General features: G+C 41.7%; 1 protein-coding gene and 1 long non-coding RNA gene across 30 annotated transcripts in view; one reads left to right on the top strand and one right to left on the bottom strand.

Moving 5' to 3' along the window:
• Positions 1-17,489, bottom strand: part of AFDN (afadin, adherens junction formation factor) — a 133,398-nt gene extending 115,909 nt beyond the window's left edge. For 4 of the 29 annotated variants that reach the window (XR_012834587.1, XM_075748582.1, XM_075748577.1 and 1 more), the window contains exon 1: positions 16,799-17,486. Coding sequence is in view for 28 of the 29 variants with exons in the window: in XM_075748582.1 (XP_075604697.1) it covers positions 16,799-16,909 (111 nt within the window). In the remaining variant the exon portion in view is untranslated. Of the gene's footprint in view, positions 1-16,798 lie in introns of all 29 variants that reach the window. The other 25 variants (XM_075748601.1, XM_075748587.1, XM_075748598.1 and 22 more) reach the window with 10 other exon arrangements.
• Positions 17,490-17,584: 95 nt separating this feature from the next.
• Positions 17,585-20,491, top strand: LOC142601034 (uncharacterized). The gene is made up of 2 exons (XR_012834588.1): positions 17,585-19,258; positions 20,036-20,491. It is a non-coding gene; the product is annotated as an uncharacterized LOC142601034 (long non-coding RNA).
• Positions 20,492-21,067: the final 576 nt, after the last annotated feature.

Below are 21,067 nucleotides of genomic sequence, written 5' to 3'. Positions count from 1 at the left end.
AATCAAGCCCAGACCAGATTGGTTTTATTAAAACAAGGTTTTTGGGGTTTTTTGGTACTAAAATTTGTTCACTACTTAAATTCCAGTCCTCTGGAATACACTCCAGCTTTAGGAAAAAATGCTTGAAATGCTTTTCAATCTGAAAATACAATCTAAGCCTCTCAATATATTTAAGTAAATTTTATTTTGCAATTCGCAGCATTTAAGTTTTCTATAATCTTTCTCAGATAAACAAAAAAGATTTACTTGATTTTTTTTTTTTTAATGTAGAATAACAAAGTGAAAAGCACTTCCTCAGTCAGGAAAGTAACTGCACTGAGGAATCCACTCATGAACATGCTCATTTCACCCTTCAAATGGCACATTTGATTACCAAAGGAGTTATGTTTTAAAAAGCACTACCAGCTCTATTTTAAGGATTTATAGAATCACAGAATGGTTTGAGTTGGAAGGGACCACAAAGATCATCTAGTTCCAACCTCCCTGCCATGGGCAGGGACACCCTCCACTAGACCAGGCTGCCCAAAGCCTCACCCAGTTTCTAGATCTACATTTCTTCTAGAGGACAACAAATTAGTGTTTTTATCATGTAGCACTGGTTAAAACCGGTCTTTGCAGCTGTGTTAATCAGGAGTCGCCAGAATAAAGTGTTTGCCAGTGTACTGTGCATAAATTCTTACTCTTAGCAAGTCCTTGCACTTCTGCCCAGTAGGTAGTTTTGCAGCCAGTGATATGGCTTGTATGTTTAGTTAACTTCATATAAAAAATTCCCGCCTTTCATTTGTTATCACTACATTGCAAAAAACACTACATCCCCAAAAAATGAATTGGTTCCTTATGTTCAAGTATTTTCTTGCTCTAAAATACAATTCTATCAAATAACTTGAATTTTATTCTTATCAAGGAGCTGTCATTTCAGTGGCACATGGACCAAGGACAAGTTACAATACAAATATTAATGCAGATGATTAACCACGAACAGGAGTATTTCGAGTTTAAACAGGCTCAAATTACAAAAGCATGTAGTAACTTGGGTTTGGCTTACTCTGACATTAAAATATAGTTAATGAAGGCGTAAGTGATACTACCATGCAAGATTTCAAGTACATTCTGACTCACCGTGAAACAATTTAGGCTTTAACCGGGGATATTACCCAAAGAATCTTTGCAGTAAATCAACTGACAAGTTACACCAAAAGACAGGTCTATCCTCTCATTAGTGAGGGAGTATGTCACATGAAAAGATGACCTGAAAAAAAAAAAATCTGTCACAAAGCAAAGACAGCAGTACAGAGAAGTGAAAGGGGATTTAAAAATATGAGGAGTCTCTAGCCCCTTTTCCTCTTATTTAACAAACAAGACCAATAATCTCTCCCTGTGTGCTGTTTGCGCTGACTACTGTTTTGCTTCTCTACTACTGAGAAACTTTTCCAGGCTTATTTGTACAAAAATAAAAACAAACAAAAAAACCCCAAACCAAACAAAAAAAAAAAATCACGCACATCTCATCTGTTCTTAGTTAACACCATATTATCTCTGCTGTGTATTTTTTACTATTATCCACAACAAGAAGCAAGCTTTCTCTAGGATCAGGTGCTTTGAGAAACTAATTCAAGAAGATTTTTTTTTTTAAGTTATTGTTGCAAAGTATTTGGAGATTTTTAATTTCTTCCGTATTCAATATTCACTTTAAGAATGTTAATAAAACACATTTACGTATTTTAATTAACAGTTTGTAAGTGTCCTAGCAGTTTGAATAACAGAAAGTTACACATGTGGAAAAGAGAAGTTATTCATCACGTTCAAAACTTAAGTTACCTCTTTACTGAAATGAAGCAGTCTCATGTGGATTTGATATTTCAGTATTTTTGAAACAAAAAAATAAAACCCAAGATTAAAATTATTCAAGTTTTCTATGAAGATACATCACCCATTTCTTGCTGTATGTGGGTACCAAATAGAGAAAAGGGGCATTCCTTGCTATACCCATACAAATCAGCCTAAGATTTAAACCAGGGATGGTGTGGTGGTCTGTGACATCCTAAGTGTGAGTAACGTTCCCTCTCCTGCCCTATATTTTATAAGATGAAATCTCAAATTAGCATGACCCAGAGAACAGCAAACTGCATACATGCATAAAAATCTGGCTTCTTTTTCTGACTCTGTAGTAACCAAGTTTACAACACATTATTTCATGTATCTGCATCGCTATTTTCCCATCCCACTGTCCTGGAGACATTATAACAAAGTGAGAAAGCTACACATCTTTTATACAAACACAAGATAGTTTAAGACGACGCTACAACTACACACAAGTAGAAGTATGATCTAAATAATCTCATCTTGTTTAATATCATCTTGCAGAAGCACTCTAAGTAAAAAAAAAAAATGTAATATCACTGATATCAAACATTTTTGAGCATTGCCTACTTTTAAGAATTAGACTCAAAATTGCTCATTACATAAAACCAACATATCATATATGTTCTACCTACAAAACTGTTTTAGATCGACAGTCAACAGAAACTGTTTTAGATCGACATGTCAGGAAAAAGTCAGACATTATGCCATGTTATTTTGTACTGGCATACATAAACTGGAAAGATCAGTAATAAAACAAAAAAGTCCAACTGTGTATAGCAAGCAAGCAGCTTTTCCCAACAAATGCAGTGAGCTTTAACAAAACCTAAACTTGTCAAAATTTTTTTCATTTGACATAAGTTTCACATATGTAAATATGGAAATAAATTTTTGAAATAGCTAAACACCAATTAAAGTGTTGTCAACATTTAATGACATGTAAGTCAGATGGACATTGTGGGTGGAAGATAATGCAGAGAAAGGGCTGGCCAAAGTTTTTGAAAGCCACAGTAAATATCAACATACAAATTTAACTGCTACTATTCAGTACTTCTGGATGCTGTAAAAGTGGTAAGGATCAGCTCTAAGCAACTGCTAAACATTAGCAGAAAAAAATCCATTGCTGCCTTTCACTATCCTCAACACCATAGAGCTGGTAGAGAATCAAAGATGGAGAGTTCCATGATGGCAGTGACAGGAGGAAGAGGGTCAACACTACCACTTTTGTTTCTGTGCCTCAGAAGTGCTGAGATGTGGGTGAAGGAGTGGCTGCAAAACAGAGTATGTATGTACATGTGAAACTATTCATCACCTTTTACACCTGCTGAGGTGGAAAAGGCTTCAGATTGCTTAAGCATTTATCAGCCATGCCAAAGAACAGTGCTCTTCAATATTTTACTTCAGAAATTAAGTGTATAAAGGTATCAGAAATATGCTGGTATCTCACTCTGCTTGCAGACTTCTACTGCTACTGACAATGTCATACTACCTTGGAAGGGCGGTGGAACTAGGAAAAAAACTTGTGTATCAAGGATCAGAGCAATTGCCTTGGCCATTTTGCACCATGAAGAAACACACTGTTCATCCTCAGGATTTAGCTAAATTTAGCTCTCCCTGCTGTGAGTATCATCCTTATTACCTTTGAGGTGGTTAGGAAGGAATTCTTCCCCTTGGTGCAAGATTCCCTTCTCAGCAGCTGAGGAATTCAGTGCAAGGTTAATCCAGAAAACTCATTCTGTCCCCACCTAGCAAGTATCCAGAATAGATGACACTCAAGCTGAAAACGTATTAGAAGAAAGAATCCTCTCCAAAATAAGAAAAACGTATCTATGGTTATAATACAGCAAGCAAGAAATAAACACCTTTTTTCCCCACTCCCATACAAGAAAATCCCACCATCGCAGCCACCATCAGCACAGGGACTAGCTGATTATAAAGAGGCCTGACTGCAACGGTCTGGCCATTCCAAACTCCAAAGTCCACATGGCACGTGCTAGAGGACTGGCTGATCAGTAACTTCACAGGAGGCTACTGACAAAGCTGGAAAATTGTGGTGGGTTGACCCTGCTGGGGGCCAGGTGCCCACCAGAGCCGCTCTATCACTTCCCTCATTCACCATACAGGGGAGAAAAGGTATAACGAATAGCTTATGGGTCAAGATAAGGACAGGGAGAGATCATTCACTAATTATCATCACAAGCAAAACAGACCGAACTTAGAGAGGGAATTCATCTTATTTATTACTAAGCAAAACAGAGTAGAGGAATGAGAAATAAAATCAAATCTTAAAACACCTCCCCCCACCCCTCCTATCTTCCTGGGCTCAACTTCACTCCCGGCTTCAACCTCCGCCCCTCCCTCAGTGGCACAGGGGGACGGGGAATGGGGGTTACGGTCAGTTCATCACACGGTGTTTCTGCCGCTTCTTCGTCCTCAGGGGGAGGACTCCTCTCATCGTTCCCCTGCTCCAGCGTGGGGTCCCTCTCACGGGAGACAGTCCTTCACAAACTGCTCCAACCTGAGTCTCTCCCATGGGCTACAGTCCTTCACGAACTGCTCCAGCGTGGGTCCTCCACGGGGTCACAAGTCCTGCCAGCAAACCTGCTCTGGCATGGGCTCCTCTCTCCACGGATCCACAGGTCCTGCCAGGAGCTTGCTCCAGCGCGGGCTTCCCACGGGGCCACAGCCTCCTTCAGGTGCCTCCACCTGCTCCGGCGTGGGGTTCTCCATGGACTGCAGGTGGAATCTCTACACCCCCTCATCCTTCCTCCATGGGCTGCAGGGGGACAGCCTGCTTCACCATGGTCTTCACCACGGGCTGCAGGGGGATCTCTGCTCTGGTGCCTGGAGCACCTCCTGCCCCTCCTTCTGCACTGACCTTGGTGTCTGCAGAGTTTCTTACATCTTCTCACTCCTCTCTCTGGCTGCAAAAGCGCACTCTCATTTGTTTTTTCCCTTCTTCAATATGTTATCACAGAGGCGCTGATTGGCTTGGCCTTGGCCAGCGGCGGGTCTGTCTTGGAGCCGGCTGGCATTGGCTCTGTCAGACACAGGGGAAGCTTCTAGCAGCTTCTCACAGAAGCCACCCCTGTAGCCCCCCCGCTACCACAACCTTGCCACGCAAACCCAACACAATAATCATAAAGTCGTGCTCCCGGATGACTTCTTTCTGAAGCCTGTCCAGCAGGATGAACACATATGAAGAGTGGTGTAACTGGCATTTTACACCCTAAGTAGAAGACTGGGGTGTTTGGTTTAGGGTTGTGAATTTTAGATTTTTGGGGCTGAGTGTGCGTGGGAAATGTGGAAGAGAAGGGTTCTACACAGGCAGGTTTACCGAGACAGCTAGATCAGTGCATTTGTAACGATATACATGGATTTTTATGAGCATCCATGCACACGAGGATGCTCAAAGACTTGGAGACAAACATGGGACACTGAAGATAAGTCAGACATTTAAGATAAGTGTTGAATTTCAATAGGTTTTTACAAAGATGAATGAAGAGTACTTTGAGAAGACAAAGTTTTCAAATTTAGCTAATCTCTCATAAATTTGATGCGCTGATTTTCTGAGTTTATGCTTAATCTCAATGCAGGTGAGAAAGCAAGGCATGAAACCAAAGTATTCTGGAGGTTGCAGTAGACTGCTAACAATATATTTCCAACAAGAATTAGTAACTCCTTCAGATCTACTAATACTCCAGATACTGATCAGTATCAAATTGTTAAGAGATTTTCTTGACTAGTACTACAGAAAATTCTACTGAGATTTTGAACACTGTAAGATTATCGTAGATCCTACCTTACAGGCTAACTTCAGTCAAAAGCTACATACAGATAGATGGAAATCAGAAGGTAACAGAAACCCAGATTTTTCATTGTAAATCCCGACAAAGGCTCTAGGATAGAGACAATAGCTCTCTTCCACTTTTTTTTTTTTTTTTTTCCCTATTAAATGGCTAGAACACATGAGACAGACTGCAAACCCAGCTCACATCTTGAACACTTCCCAGGACTGTAAATTTCACCACCTGGAGATGGTTAGGTCTTCAAATGCTTGTAGATGGCTTCTGTGAATAAGCTGATAGTCTGTGCAAAAAAGTACTTCATTGCTCTCTTTTTTTTTTTTTGTAGTCTACATATCAATCCTTATCTGTCTGAAAACAGTTTGTTATAAGCACAACAGCTGAATTTATTGAAATAGTCCTTGTTGTGCTATGACAACAACTAAACCACTCCTGTAATACTAGATACAATTTCAGTATTTCTGGAGACTTTATCAAAAGTATTCCAATATATATCTCTTCCACAAAAAAAAAAAAAAAAGAAAGGTTTTGTTTGAGCATTTCCCCATTTTTTGAAGAAGGAAACAGTAGTTTGGCTTTTTTTTTTTTTTTTAAGGCTTCAACAAAGCTAAAGAATTAGATTGCAAAATGCAGTAATCTTAAGTAATTCCACTTTTTAGTTTCCTCACTATACAGCAAACACTAGATATAATAGGCAATCCATCAAAACCAATTAGCAGGATTGAGTAATGTTTTCATTAGTAAACACCGTCTTTCCATCATCACAATTTTCAAATTATTTTCCTTTTCCAGATATGAAAACAATCTCTGCCAGTCTTTCAATAGCCAGAATAAATACAGTAAGAACTCTTTTAAAACTTCCATTCTGTCTACATTGAAAATAAGTACTATTCTTGTTCAGTAAGGTTATCACTTTAAGTGGAAACAATTTACATGTTTCCTAATAAAATGCCCAGCATTCTACAAGAAGTATGCAATGTTTGTACATGACCTGAATGCAGTAAATATTATGGAACTGTACATGAAAGGTGAATACAAGCCAGATTTCTCAACATAAAAAGAAATTTATTATAAAGACCATTTTATCACTGCAAAGCTTTCTAAAACTACAACCAGGTACAATTTGGTTTGTTTCCACATAAACATCTTCCGGTCCAAGAGGACACTGCATCACAGACAGCATTGCCTGATATTTTTTTAAATTAAGAACATGGAACAATTGTTTTTACTAAAATTGAGAACAACAACAAAATGGTTAAAGGGATCTTTTTAACTTCAAGCTGATGTATTGCTCAAAGTAGAGCACCTTCTGGGAAGGTCATTGTAGTCATTGGGGGAGGGTTTCTTTGTTGTTTGAACTCTTTTGCCCAACCCTAGGCTATGCAAGGGCAGCTAATCTTCACTAAGAAGGGGGATTCTGACCTTCCACTGGGTTTTGTGAGCAATACAATGTATGTGTAGAAGAATGACACTGCGATTAAATTGTGTATCTGCCTGTAAGAAAATACTCAAATATGGACTGACAAGACAACTCATCTGACAAAGACAAAGCGCTACAAAACAGCTCATGGGGTGCTCAAAAAATCTAGGCACTGAAACTTTACTTCATAGATGCTGCTATGGACAACATACTTTGTTGGCCAAATAAATATTGTTGCTAGACAACTCATTCTTTCACTTTTTCCCCACTATAAAGGTGCTTTCACTACAGAGTAGACCAGAAATTCAGCCGTGCCCTGGGACACAATTCACCAAGGGCAAGCCTTAAAACAATTCATCAAGAAACTGTAATCTTGTACTAGGTAGTAAATTATTGTGAGACCTTTCATATTCCTTAGTTCTAGTTACAACAGAGTACAACATATCAAAGTAGCAATAAAAACGATGAACAAAACAAACAAACAAAAGAATCACCCTGGAGCTATTAACATACAACACCAATTTGTTTCAGTCTGTCACCACTCTATAGCAACTAGTGCTGTACTACACAAAACCTATTCTAGAATATTTACTTCAGAGTTGACCTGTCATTAGGAGTCATGTATTCAAACAGATACTCAATTTCCAATTACATTGCAAACCAACAGGTTTTCTAATGTCCTTGAAAAGAACCACTACAATAACTCTTAACTATTTTTTTAAATTCTAGTGTATCTTACACTCTTGGAATACATGAGTAAAATTAGAAATCCATTTATAGTTATTCTTAAGATACACCCAGCACCATTTAAAAAAAAAAAAGCTTATAACTTGCAAAGTTGACAACATGCAATTTCTGCTCGACTGGAACAGATGACATGGACAAACTTATAGAAAAGGAGTTAACACAATTTCATCAGTACAATCATAAACTCTATTAACAGACTCTTCTATTTACATGAAGAAATTCCAAGACAGATTAAAAATATTCGTATCAGTATTATTTACTAGTGTCCCATTTGCACTTACAACTAACACTGCATATTGATCTTCTAGATGATAACCCTAGCCCTAAGACTTTTTCCTAGTTCTTTCAGGATTCAAACTCTAAAGACATTTCCAGAAGTAATTAGTAATCTACACCAAAATTGTCCAAGACAGACCAGGGCAATAAAGAGCTCTGTCCTGCTCAGTGTGGAAAGAAATGAAGAAAGTATCTAAACAGATGGCTTCTTCATAAGGAGACGAGAATGAAGTGGTATCAGAGGAATGGTTCCCTCGGAAGAATATATGGCTAGGCGATGATCTGAAGAGGAGTTGAGGAAAGAGTCTAACTTACAGGTAAGCACACAAGGAAAGAAAGCAGCTCCAAAAAAATGTAATGAAATATAACATATGACAACACTAACCAGTTGATAACCTTGAGGGTGAAGCCTGTAACAGAAGTAGATGACCATAATCCTGAAGTATTACAAAAAATGGTTTTACCAAGTTATACATACCTAACAGGGAAAAAAGTAAAAGTCACCTAGAATAAGAAGGTTATCAGCAAAACAGGTGACTACTGAAAAAAAAGAAAAAAAAAGAAGCAATGAACATTGGACTTATGTCAAAGCAGATTTTTTTAGTCTTACTAGAGAACCAAACTAGACAGCAATGAAACGCAGAATTGTAATTCGATGATCAAGGGCAACCAATCACATGGAAAACCTATTCTCCCACTGCAAAAAGTTTATTATGACCATACACATTTGTTCATTAAGCAGAAGCTCACAAGGCCAGCTGGGGTTAAACCATGACAGGCACAATACATTCTAGGAATACAGCTTGAATGCTAGACCTGAACTACTCATCAGTAGAGTTTTATCTCTGTTGTCTCCTGCCTTCATCTTGGATTATCAAACTTCTAGACAGAGACAGTTACAGAAAAGCAGTAAGTAATTTTTACCTGCAATTAAAGATTGGGGGGGCAGGGGCAGGACACAGAACAAAACTCTCTGCAGAGTGTTTAACTAGAATTATGAGCTAAGTCATACATGCATCCAGAACTATCAAATACCTAGTTTGGTTTATCCTGATAACATTCACTGAAAGAAAGAAAAAAAAAAAAAGGTTGACTAAAGAATATTTCTAAGTCTCTTAATCATAAAGATAAACCAAGACAAAGAAAAAGCTGGCTCTGATACACAGCTTGACTACAGAAAACACTGAGCAACAACTTGGGAAAGAAAAGATATGAACATTTGCTTTACAGAGGCCAGTGAATTGAATGAAAATGCTAAAAATTAGTGTTGATAATGTAAATTTTAGCTTAAATTTCCACCTTCTTGATTGCTTAGCAAATAATAAAATGAAAGGAGCATCTCAATACAAATCAGTAAAGTTTACATTTCCTTCCTTGAAAACAAGGGAGGAGCATGAAAGGAGGTAATGAAATGAACAAGCAAAGAGAAAAAGAGAGCAAAGGAAACCCAACAAATTAGAAGAAACAGCAGTCCTTCAGCATTTTCACTTTTAATGATCTTTATTCCATCCAGAAAGAGAAATGTATTGTACTCTGTTTTACACAAACATAAAAAAACTTCCAGGGAGATGTGGTGTTCAACATTATTTATCATTTCCGATCTTGATATAAAAAAACTAGACAGCAGAAAGCCCACATTAGTTATTTATACAGCAATTCTTAAATTTGCTATGAGCTAGACCTAATGCAACATGTTGCCCACATATCTTCATCTCAACTACTTAACAAACATCATTAATGTGAATACATTGCTTAACAGTTACTGAAATCATTCATATGTTGGGATTTTATATCCAGTTAAAAAAAACCTACCCTCCTAGAACATTATTGCATTTAACTGCTAGCAGCTGATTTTGAGGTAAAAATGACCATTGAGAGGAAAAATAAAAAAATCTCCAAAATCAATGTAATAACCTTAAAAGCAGAAATTAACAGGCTCTAGACTTTTCACAAGCTAAGAGTAAAATCCCATACATCTATTCACTGCAGTGAGCACTCAAAATATATTTTATATGTAAATATTTTTCCTAGCCAAAAATCTCAAAAAAAAAAAAAAATCAAGAATTACTTAAGTGGTGTTTTCCTGAAATATACTTCAGAAGATGCTTCCATTAGGGTGAAGTTAATTTTAAAAGATGGAGCAAATACTCCATTACTTACCTGGAATATCTGCTAAATTTGACTTCACATAACTTTATCATAAAATTCAGTTTATTACCCCACACTCTGATTTTCAATTCCACCTTCATCAGAACCACTGGTCAAAACCAGAAGTTATTCTTTATGCAGTGATCTGAATTTTGCATAGCCACAATCTATTTCCCTTCATTTGTAACAAAGCAACTTTTCAAACAAATACTGACACAAAGAGAAATTCAGAGTGGTTTCTTATAATCTACATCCTTATCACAAACACAAGTTAATTTCCATTTTTCACACCTTCCAGCTAAATTTTAGTTTTTCTTACCCTGTTTAGATGATTATGTCTTACGGACAAAAGCAAAATTTTATTAATTGTAAAGCAAGGTTTCCCCAAAAATCACAAAAGTGTGTTCCATTCATTTTGGTTTAACTTTTTTGAAAGAGAAATATTTTTGTCAGAAAAAAACCACACTTGTGAAAACAAAGTAAATCCCTAATGTATCCAGAGGACTAGGGGTTTTTTCAACTGAAAAATAATGCTTGTCAGTGACATTTTAGGCAGGGAACAGATTCATACATCAGGAGGGAATTCTTACAGCCAGTATGTCAGTGGACCTAATCAGCCACCAGCTCAAGAAATAACTTACATGAGGAAAATTAAAAGCACAGCATAAAGCTTCTTCCTAGAATATTTTCATGCCATTATGTTATCTGTAGTGGTCAAAATCTTGATTCAAACTTCTTACTACTCTCTAGATAGTAGTGATTATATTTCATTTGTAAAGACAGACTATACACTTTTACTCAGTTAAAGGAAAACTGGTCTCCAATACTCCTTCTGATATAAATGAGCAGACCTGTGTCCACAACTTCTTTTCTCCAGCCATTTCAATGCAGAACTAGAACTCAGACTCAGTGTTTCTACCTCCTCTTGAACTGTGCCTGTTTAGTGGTAGTAATTACTGGAAAATATTTTACTTGCTAAAAAGTGCAGGCAACAGTCCTTAAAGATTACAAGACACCTTTCCAGACTGTCTAAAATTGGCTTAAATATTTGTTGCAAAGAGAATTTATTTTCCATATCATAGGTTTGGTACACTTAAAAAGACAGTATTTTCAGATATATTCAGATACATTCATTCACAGCTTCTTGATATCTGTATGGTTTGCAGAGCTGTACTAGCTAAAACTACTGAAAGCTGTGGAATCCAACACGTGCAGAAGGCACAAGCATGTCTACCATTTATATGATGTTTCCCTACCTCCGGATTTGCACTTCTACTACTATCTTCACCTGTAACGCAATAAGCATAGTCACTGGTAATCCCAATCTTAAACCACAAGCCCTTTTGAAGTCTCAGAGCCAGATTTTTAAAAGCCTACAGGTGAGCAACCATGCAGATAGGAATCTACAGGGGGTTTAAAACCTAAAAGATTCCTAATTCTTATTACTTTAACTAGATTTAAATAACGAGTGTGCATAACTACTTTGAAAAGACAAACTTGTCATGTATTAGTCTTCCCTATGACCCTTAATGAACCAGAATAAGCTCTGAAACCAAAGAATAAATACAAAAATTGCATCAACTTTAAAGTATCTTGTCATCCAGAGTACTATGTAACATCTTCCATAAACAGATTGCTTATGTGTATTTAAAGCCAGTGAAAAGAATGTAAAACATACTGAGTAGACCAAACATATATAACACCAGAACAGAGGGGAAGTCAATATAAAAAAAAAAAACCCAACCCACTCTCATTCTGAAGAGTTATTCCTAATACACGCAAAGCCTACACAAGTGACTTTCAGGCCCCCTAAAAAATAATTAAATAGCCATAAGGACCTTCCAAAGTCCTTTTTTTTTCTTCCCAACTATGGCCATTTGAAAGCTAAATACTTATTTAGTAGTTATGCTTAATGCAAAGCCTGCTATTTCCCCAAGCTTTTTGATTAGACCTTCCTTTCTACTTTTGTTAACGTGTAGGTTATTAGATCAACTTAGAACAGCTTTCTCCATCAGAAAACAAAACTACAACAGATCAATGTTTCTGACAACAATCCCTGAGCCCTTGGGCAACTATTAAAAACCCCCACCTGTTCCAAAAAGTGTGTGTCTCAAAAATGAAATGCAATTCACATTCCTATCCCACAAACCACATTCAGAAAAACACAATGCTTCTCTTCCTCTCATATACGTTATCAAAACGTACATTAAAGATGAAATCTATTTTGTCATCAAGATTAACAATAATTATAACGCCTAGTTCACACAGGGCATCTTAAACCAACAAGTCTTACATGCTTTCAGGAGGATTTATATTTATTCTATCCAATAGCGATAAACGCACTAGTCTACAGTGCCTTTGCATTCCTTGTTCTCCCTCAAAACATGTGCAGTTATTTTACATAATCACTTAATTTCAGTAAGCATTTTCATAAAAAAGTACTAGTGTATAAACACAAATCATTTTTTATCTACAAGCTTCTGAACAACTCCATGCACTTGTTACCAAATCATTAATTCAAACTTACTTAATTTTGAAAACTTTGAGTACTATAATCACCCAAGACTTAAACCAAGATCAAAACATCAATTTGATGCAAAAGGTGTAAGTTTTTTTTCTGTATTTCTATCGGGGGGGGGGGGGGGGGGAAGCAAGCAAAATATTAAAAGCATCCAAAAACTTGGTAATACTTGGAACAAAGGCAAGGGGAAAGTGGGATGGAAAGGGCAAACAGATTAAAAGAAAAGGGTTAACTTACTGTTTCATTTTGTATCTGACTGTTGATTTAACTACAAACAAAAACATGATTCACCCCACATTTCCCCAAAATGATTCTTTTTCAGACTTGCAGAAGTGAGTAGCTGCCTCATCATTTAAAGCAGAGACAGCAAAGCTTAACCAAGTTTAAATTAGTACCAGTATTACAGACATATTTAGCAAATGTCTGTACCTAGCACGACTCCTGACAATGTTAGAGTTTACTTTGTATTGGCTGCTAGAACTTTAAAAACAGAGGTTTGGTTTTGTTAATTTCTAAGCTTCTCAAGCCACAGAGCTTCTCTCAGCTACTTTCTGAATTAAAAAAAAAATCTCCAGAATGAAAGTAATGCAAACTACTAACAAATGTCTCAGAACAGCAAGTGTTAGAATAGGTAAATACCCAGCGAAGTTAAAATTACCACCTTGCTCTCAAGCATGAGTCTGCAAGTGACTTGAGTAAAAGCGTAAGTGAAGATATGAAACCCTCACTACCAAGAAGTCTTCAGTCTTCCTCATATGGGAAGCAGACAGAGCAGTACTCAACTTTGAGCATGGAACAGAAAGTTCCCTTCATCCCTCTTCTGCTGGGGAAAAGTAGCACCGAACAACTTAGCACTGTTATCATATCACACAAGTTAGGAAAAAGTAACGGAACTCAATGATATGCCCTACCCAAGGCTCTTGCTTTTCAATATCTTGCAGGCAATGTTTTTTAAGAAATAACTTGTGCGTAACTCTCAAAAGAGGCAAGTAGACAAGCGGATCTCTAATCCCTTAGGATTAGTCTACACAATTAAATACTAACAGGAAACTAACATTTCATGAAGCACTTTTCTGAGGAAAAAAAACCCAAAACAACAACAAACCCCCCCCCCCCACCCACATATTTAAACTACTTTCAAAATCCTACTCTATACATTCAAAACCAAGTCACATTTTACACTTTCCATTAAAGTGATGAGGACCCAATGGATTTAGGGCAATTGTGTCTCACCAAAGAATTAGACCTTTCAAACTAACACCGAGGTACATCAGTAGGGCACATGCGAATACCTTTCACTGTCATGCTGTCAGAGCTCTAGTCAGTTTCCACTAGATTTCACTCTTCTTTTTCTTTTGTGAATATATAAATCTCCCTGAAACCCTACTATTAAGGAAGTGATTAGCTCCTCTGGACAATCCTACTCTCTCTATATAAAAAACTTAAAAGACAAGTCACTTAAACCAGATTGTTTACACTGAAGAAATGCCTGGAGAACCACTATAAGGCATCAAGTCTCAATATTCTAAACATGATATATAAAACCAGAAGCTCCTGGGTGACAGTTTGCAGTATGGACACATGCTGGCTGCAAAGTTAACCTAGATTGCCAGTGATCATGTCTGAACAGTTTAAAATGATCCAGTTCCACCCAGCCAGAAGTCACATCCCAGGTTACTGGATCTTCACAGATGCCATGCTCGCTGCAGCCCCTACAATAAGCAAGACACTCCTCATGGTCAAGCTGAGCCAGGAAAAGTGGGGAAAACAACAGAGGATTGTCAGCTCTCAAGCAGTCTAGTAAAAGGGCTTTCATTTAAGCTGATAAATAGTACACGTGTGAATCACACCATCATCTGGGTTGAAAATATTGCCAAATTTGGGTCAACTCAGGGTAATGGTGAGCAAAATGTGAACATTTGTAATTACCTGTAATGAAAATATACCTCAGCTATAAAACTATTAGCTACTGTCAGTTTGTTGCAGATGCACCTGCAGTCTTATCAAACATTTTTAGAACTAGCAGTCTAAAAAGCTCAGGCATTCAAAGAGATATGCATGCACTTAATTTTTACCATCAGTAGTTCAACTGAAATAAATGTCATCGTTGACAGCAGTAAGTATACTCCTATACAGGTTCAGAGGCTTAAATTGCAGAAGTGTGGAACTAATGCAGGTAAAATTATTTCTTTCCATAATAACTATAATGAAGCTGGTAGCTTTTGTGCAAAGTCTAGTTAATTATGACAAACACGTAAGGCTGACCTAAAAAATGGTAAGATTTGTTAAACTACTTACTAACAAAATTATAGAAGCACAATCTGCCATAAACATGAAGAAAACAGGTTGGAGTTACAATGTATTGGGAATTAACAAATGCATTAATCAGACAAAATATGAGACACAGACATTTAGCAGTCAACCTGCAATTCCAGAAAGACTGTGCTATGTTCTCAAACACAGTTGTGAAGGCTCCTTCGCACTAGCATCAGCCCACTTTTTTGAACAAGCGACTGTCAGCCAACAGTGATATTGTTAAAACCTAAGCAGTACAACCAAGGAGCTCTAATTATCATAAATATTGCAAGATGTGGGAAATAATCACAGAAAACCCTCATCTTGGCGTTCAAGAAACAGTTTGCAATGAGCAGAACTGAAAACAGGTCAAAAAGGATTGCTTTGGATATCACAGACTGAATAATCTTGCAATTGCTTTCATGACTTTTTCATGGCTACGCTAGCAGCCAGCACCTGGGTGCAGAAACAGGAGCAAGCTCCAAGACCAAGCCAACGTGATTTCTCAGAGGCTTCTATTACTAAACAACCAAGACCAGGGCCAGGCCAAGAGCAAGTGTGAATTTCCTCCTTTTCCCCGGGAACACGGACATGATCAGCCTCCACCCTCCGAGCAGGGAGCGCACCGTCACACACAAACACGGCTGTAACCTGCCTCCCCAGCACCCCCCCTCCACACCCCCCCCGCCGCTTTCAAACCAGACACACAGCACTAACCAGCCAAAAGGAACATGACAAGGGGCAACGGTAGGGTGTGGTTTGACTATTTTTTTTTTTTTTTTAAAAAGAGTAAACCCCAGCCTCTCTCAGGCATCAGAAACACCCATTTCATTAGGAAGAAATTACCCGCTGTGTTTTTCCGGTACAACATGTGAACTCAGGACTACGAACCTGCTCTGGATATTTACTTTGCACTGAGGGCTGGCAGCCTTCAGACACAGTGAGCCAAAGCGCTCCGTCCGTCACGCCCTGGGAAAGCTACCCCGGAGATTGCACCAGCGGCCCGGAGAGCTGCTGGAGTACAGCAGGTTGCTTTGTAAGAGGCGCCTTCTGCGCAGAGCCGAATATTTAAAGAAACAAACAAGCAGCCAACAAAAAAGCCCACCAGCAGGCTTCTCACTCCTTCTCTTCCATCAGCCGCCCTTCGGCTCTGTTTCAGTCGCAGACAAAAAAAAAAAAAAGCCCACAGCAGTAACCCGTTTCGGGATCGGGGGAAAGGGAGGGGGGTTAGCTTCTGTATGACCGCCGTTGCCCGCCCCCTTTCGCCACCTCCAGGTCCCAGAGGGTTTCCTGCCCCGGAGCCGTCTGTCCCGCAGGGTCGGGCCGGCATGTGCCTGCGGGAGGGGAGGGAGGAGGGGAAGGCTCCGGCCCTGCGCTCCCTTTCTCTCCCCGGCCGCTGCAACCTGCCTTCACCCGAGCCACTCCGGGCACGGCAAGGAGCCCGACACCCGCCCCCCGGCCCTTCCCGCCGAGGACCGGAGCCCCCTCCCCGGCCAGAGCGGGCCGCGCGTTAACGGAGAGTGGGGGGAGGCCTGTGCCCGAGACCCCCGGCCGGGGGGTGGGGGGGGGGGGGGCGAGGGGGGCCAGGCTGACCGCGGGGAGGAGCAGGGCGCGGCCTGGCCCGGGCACGGTATCTCACCTCCCGGGCGGCCCAGAGGGGGTGGCGAGGCGGGCCGGGCCGCGGTGGGCCGGGCGGGCTCGGGGGGCCGCGGCGGGGTCGCTCACCTCAGTGGGGTCGCTGATCTCGAACAGGTCCAGCCGGTTCGCGTTCCAGTGGTTGATGATGTCGGCGAGTTTGCGCCGCTCCTCCTCTCGGCTGCCGCCGCCGCCCGACATCCTCGCCGAGCCCGCCGCCGGGGAGCCGAGCCGGGGCCGGGCCCTCTCCGCCGAGCCCCGGCGAGGGGGGGGGGGGGGGGGAGGCGGGGACGGAGCGGGGGGTCCCTCAGTCCCGGCTGGGAGGGGAGGGGCCGACTCTCCCCTCAGCCGCTGCCGACACGGGCGCCGCGGAAACGCCCCGGGATCGCGCCGCCGATAGCGATCGGCCCCGGAGGACAGCGGGGAAGGAGAGAAAGAGAAAGGGGGAAGGGCGGGGAGGGGGCGGAGAAGAGCAGGAAGGATGCCCCGAGTCGTCGGCGGCGGCCGCTGTGTCTCCCGGCTTGGCAGCGTCTGTCCCCGCTCGCCTGCCCTGAGCCGAGCGAAGCCGCCGCTGCCGCCTTTCTCCGCCCCGGTATCGCCCTCCCCTCGCTCGCTCCCTCACACACCGTCCCGTGCGCGCCCCCGCCTGGCCGCCCGCCCTCCTCCCGGGGCGCGCGCGCGCTCCCGTCGGCCGTCACCTCCCGGCGGCGGCCGCGCGCCTCAGGAGGGCGCCGCCTCCCCTCCCCTCGCTCCCGCTCCCCCGGCGCGGGGAGGGGGCCACCGGCCGGGGGTGGCCGGGCCGGGGCGGGGCGCGTCCAGGTGCCGCGGGTGCCTCCGCGCGGTGAACGGGCACGAGGGGAGGGGCGGCCGCCGGCGAGTACTTGGCGGCCGTTGGCGCGGCGGGGGGCAGGCACGGGCGGGGGCAGGCGGCGCGGTGTGCCGGCAGGAGGCCTCTCGCCGGCTGCGGGAGCGCTGGCTGCCGCGCGGGGCCCGCGGTCGGGCGCTCGCAGCAACAAAGGGCCTGGGCCGCCGCGGCCGCGGGAACAAAGACCCTGCGGGTGGAGGCTGGCGCGGCCCCGCCGCGGCCTCTCCGCGCCAGGGCGGGAATATGCCCGCTTCCCAGCCCTCCCTCCCTCACCAAAACCCTCCCTGCCCGCGGGCAGAAGTCAGGGTGCGCGGCCGGGGAGGGGACGGGCCACGCACACCAGGTCAAGGCCAGGGGGAAGCAGAGCGGTGCCGCCCGCCCGGCCTGCGGCCTCCGGCCCCTCACCTGGCCTGCCTATGCCGCAGCTTTTCCCTGCAAGGCGGGGAGAGCAACGCTGCGCTGCTTCCCCGGGTACTGCTGTGTTTAATAATGTTTATGGAGTGTTTTTGGAGCGCTATGTGGAAGGAATTGTCTAAAAAGACTGCATTGACAGAAATTTCCACAGCTTGAGATGAACCTGAGATGAACTTAAAGCATCAGAACTGTTTTAATGGTTTTTAGATAGATAATTTATGTGTGGTTTCTCACAAAATGTGTCAGTTGGCTGTAAGAGGCATCACCCATTGTATAGACTCTGGAATTCAGTACAGCTCTGGGGGTTTGGCTTTGTTTTTTAACCTGCTTGAAGTAAGTCATGCATCCTGACACCAGCGGTCGTATTTGGTTTGCATTGGGCATCCTCTGAAACTTAGTCCTTGAACAATCATATTTGAACTCGGTTGTCCAAGTGTGGATATTTTTTGGTTTCTTCCAGTGGTTAAAAAGGGGGAAATGCTGTTTCTTTTCAGCATACCTGGCACAGCATTTCAAGTTCCTCTTTGCTGAGGGAGTTCAAATGAGTAGGTTTTGCTGATGAAGTTTTGATTGGCTGGGTTATTTGAAGAAGGAGATTCCTCAGAGGCCTTGTCTACATTAAGCAATTAAATTACTGTTTTTATCCAGCAGTATAGCTCCTGTATAAGTACCAGCAGTTCTGGTTTTACAGGTGAAGGTCAGTTATACTTTTGCCCTACATCTGTAACTGGGCCATATTAGAGCTTTACAGTTCCAAGGACGGAAGAGATCCTATTTCTCAGGTCCCAAACTCTGGGAGGTGTTAAAAGCCCTTCTGAGAGCCCTTGGAGGCGGGGGGGGGGGGGACACAACACACACACACGACAAAACCTCAAGTTCTTGTAATATCATCATCCTAAAACTGTACTGTATTCCTTTTAGAAATAAAGTATAGAGAGAAGAGGGAAAAACCAAATGAACATCACTCTTCTTACATAAAAAGGAAAAAAATGATGCTGGATTTTTTTTCTATATACAGAAAGAGTGTGCTATCAGATAACTTTGGATGTTCTGGCAGTGCCTGCAAATATCAAGAAACCATGTAAAATCTGTGATGCAATAGTCCACAGCCCAGGCAGATAGCTGCGTGCTCTGTCACAGATGACATTTGCGGAGTGGTGTGCTGATTTGGGTGCTTGGCTCTCTCTGGATATTGGTGAAATAGGATTGTTCAAGACACAGGATGAGAAACTGTGGCTGTATTACTTCAAGATTAGGAGGGAGACTTGTAGGTACAGGGTGTGCATAGATCACCATTTTGCTATTACAGGCTATGTAGACAAAATTGTTTTTCCTGGGGAAGAGAGGCGGTTGCTCTGGGAAAACTGGCTACTCAAAGTAGTTGATTTAGCATTGCTGGCATGCCTGGGTTTTCAAATGCCGAGGAGCACCAGGAATAAAATTATCACTGTGCTGAACCCACGTGGTGTATATAATCAGCTGTGAATTTATTTCTTTCTGTTTTAACAGTAGCTAGTCAGCATTTCTAAACCGTAGCTAGACTGCAGCCTGGATGCAAACAAATCCCTCAAACTGAGCAGAATTAGAGCAGTCTAATAATGTTTAGATGTCATTTCTCAGAAATTCCGAGTCACTACAACGTGTTTCCGTAGTGGCAGAAGCAATGGAAATGCTACTGATGGTCAGATACCAGCAGTGACCACACTGCTGATTAGCTCTGTGCTGAGCTGGACAGTGCTGAAACAGTATTGAAAGCAAACAGGCCCGCTTATACCTGCAGAACAAGTTGTTGCCATCAACAGTCAAATGTCAGCAGCTTTAGTACAGCATCAGGGTTTAAGGAAAACCATAATGTAGACAAGAATTTAGCTGTCCGAGTGAACCAGCAGGACAGTATGTGTATGGGGATCATACTGTGGGAGATAAAGCATAAGCCCTGATCTCCTTGGAAAAGTTAGTGTGCGGAGAGATAAATCATGATATTATAGTGTACCGGCTAGTTTACACTGGAAAATGTGCTTCACTTTCAATCCCTATTTTTTTCACAGGGCTATTGCAATGGGAGGCAAAACAGCTGCTGTAAAGCCTAGCAAGTGGCATGATTCCTGTGAACAGTTATAAAAAAAAAATCAGATATATTTATGAATGGAAAGCATTATACACATAAAATAGATTATAAACAGGATTGTGTTTGAGCTATCATCAAGGCAACTTCCATTTAAGGTATTGCATAAAGTTACTTGAAACCGTTAAATGAAATTTTCCTCTGTATTCTTTCTGAGATTTTTATCATTTACACAGTGAGAAGACAGACTCCTATTTAAGGATTTTCCAGTGCAGCACAGGATTCCTGTATTCCCACTGAAGCTGGTAGCAGAGTTAAATCTAACTCTATAGATGATCACATACTTGATAAGAAAGAATAGGGTGAGAGAAGCAAAAGAATGGGGAACAAAAACTGCTTTACTTGGAAGTGGTAATGAAAAATGGTTTTTACTTCTTTCCTTACTGAACAATGTTCTTTTCTTTTTAAAGGTGCTTAAGATAATTAAGGTACCATAAGCCATTATTGTGATTGTTTGTTCAGCACTCAAAGTATAATATGCATTTTACAGAACAAATAAGATAAATGCCCTTCCACATAGAGCTTGCAAGCTAAATTTTGTCACAGGTGAGAGCAACACCTAGAAGAGAGATCCATAAAGAAGAAACAAAGTTATACAAGGAGGCCTTTGCAATCCTCTCTGTTCCCTGAGACATCGAGAAGCGTGATGCCCATGTGGTTACCTGCCGCAAGGGGGTCGTGTCTGTGCAGCTTCTCATTAATCATATTGGCGTACATCTGTCCCTGGGGGATCTGATGGTTATAAGCAACATCGTACAGGATCCCTTTATTTCTTCTCCTCGGCCAGTGCAGTTCATGCAAACAGTTCTCTTGCATAGGGAAGGTTTGCGTGTAGGTAGAGTCGTGCTCTGCTGGTCTCCTGGCCGCTCACCAGCTGCCCATATGGTTGCCAGAATCCAGCATTAATTTTCTGAGGCAGCATGCGTCTGATGTATAGTGCCAATCAGCACACTAT

Source organism: Balearica regulorum, chromosome 3, assembly GCF_011004875.1.
Source record: "Balearica regulorum gibbericeps isolate bBalReg1 chromosome 3, bBalReg1.pri, whole genome shotgun sequence".
Classification (NCBI taxonomy): domain Eukaryota; kingdom Metazoa; phylum Chordata; class Aves; order Gruiformes; family Gruidae; genus Balearica; species Balearica regulorum.
This window is presented reverse-complemented; position numbering and strand designations above follow the sequence as displayed.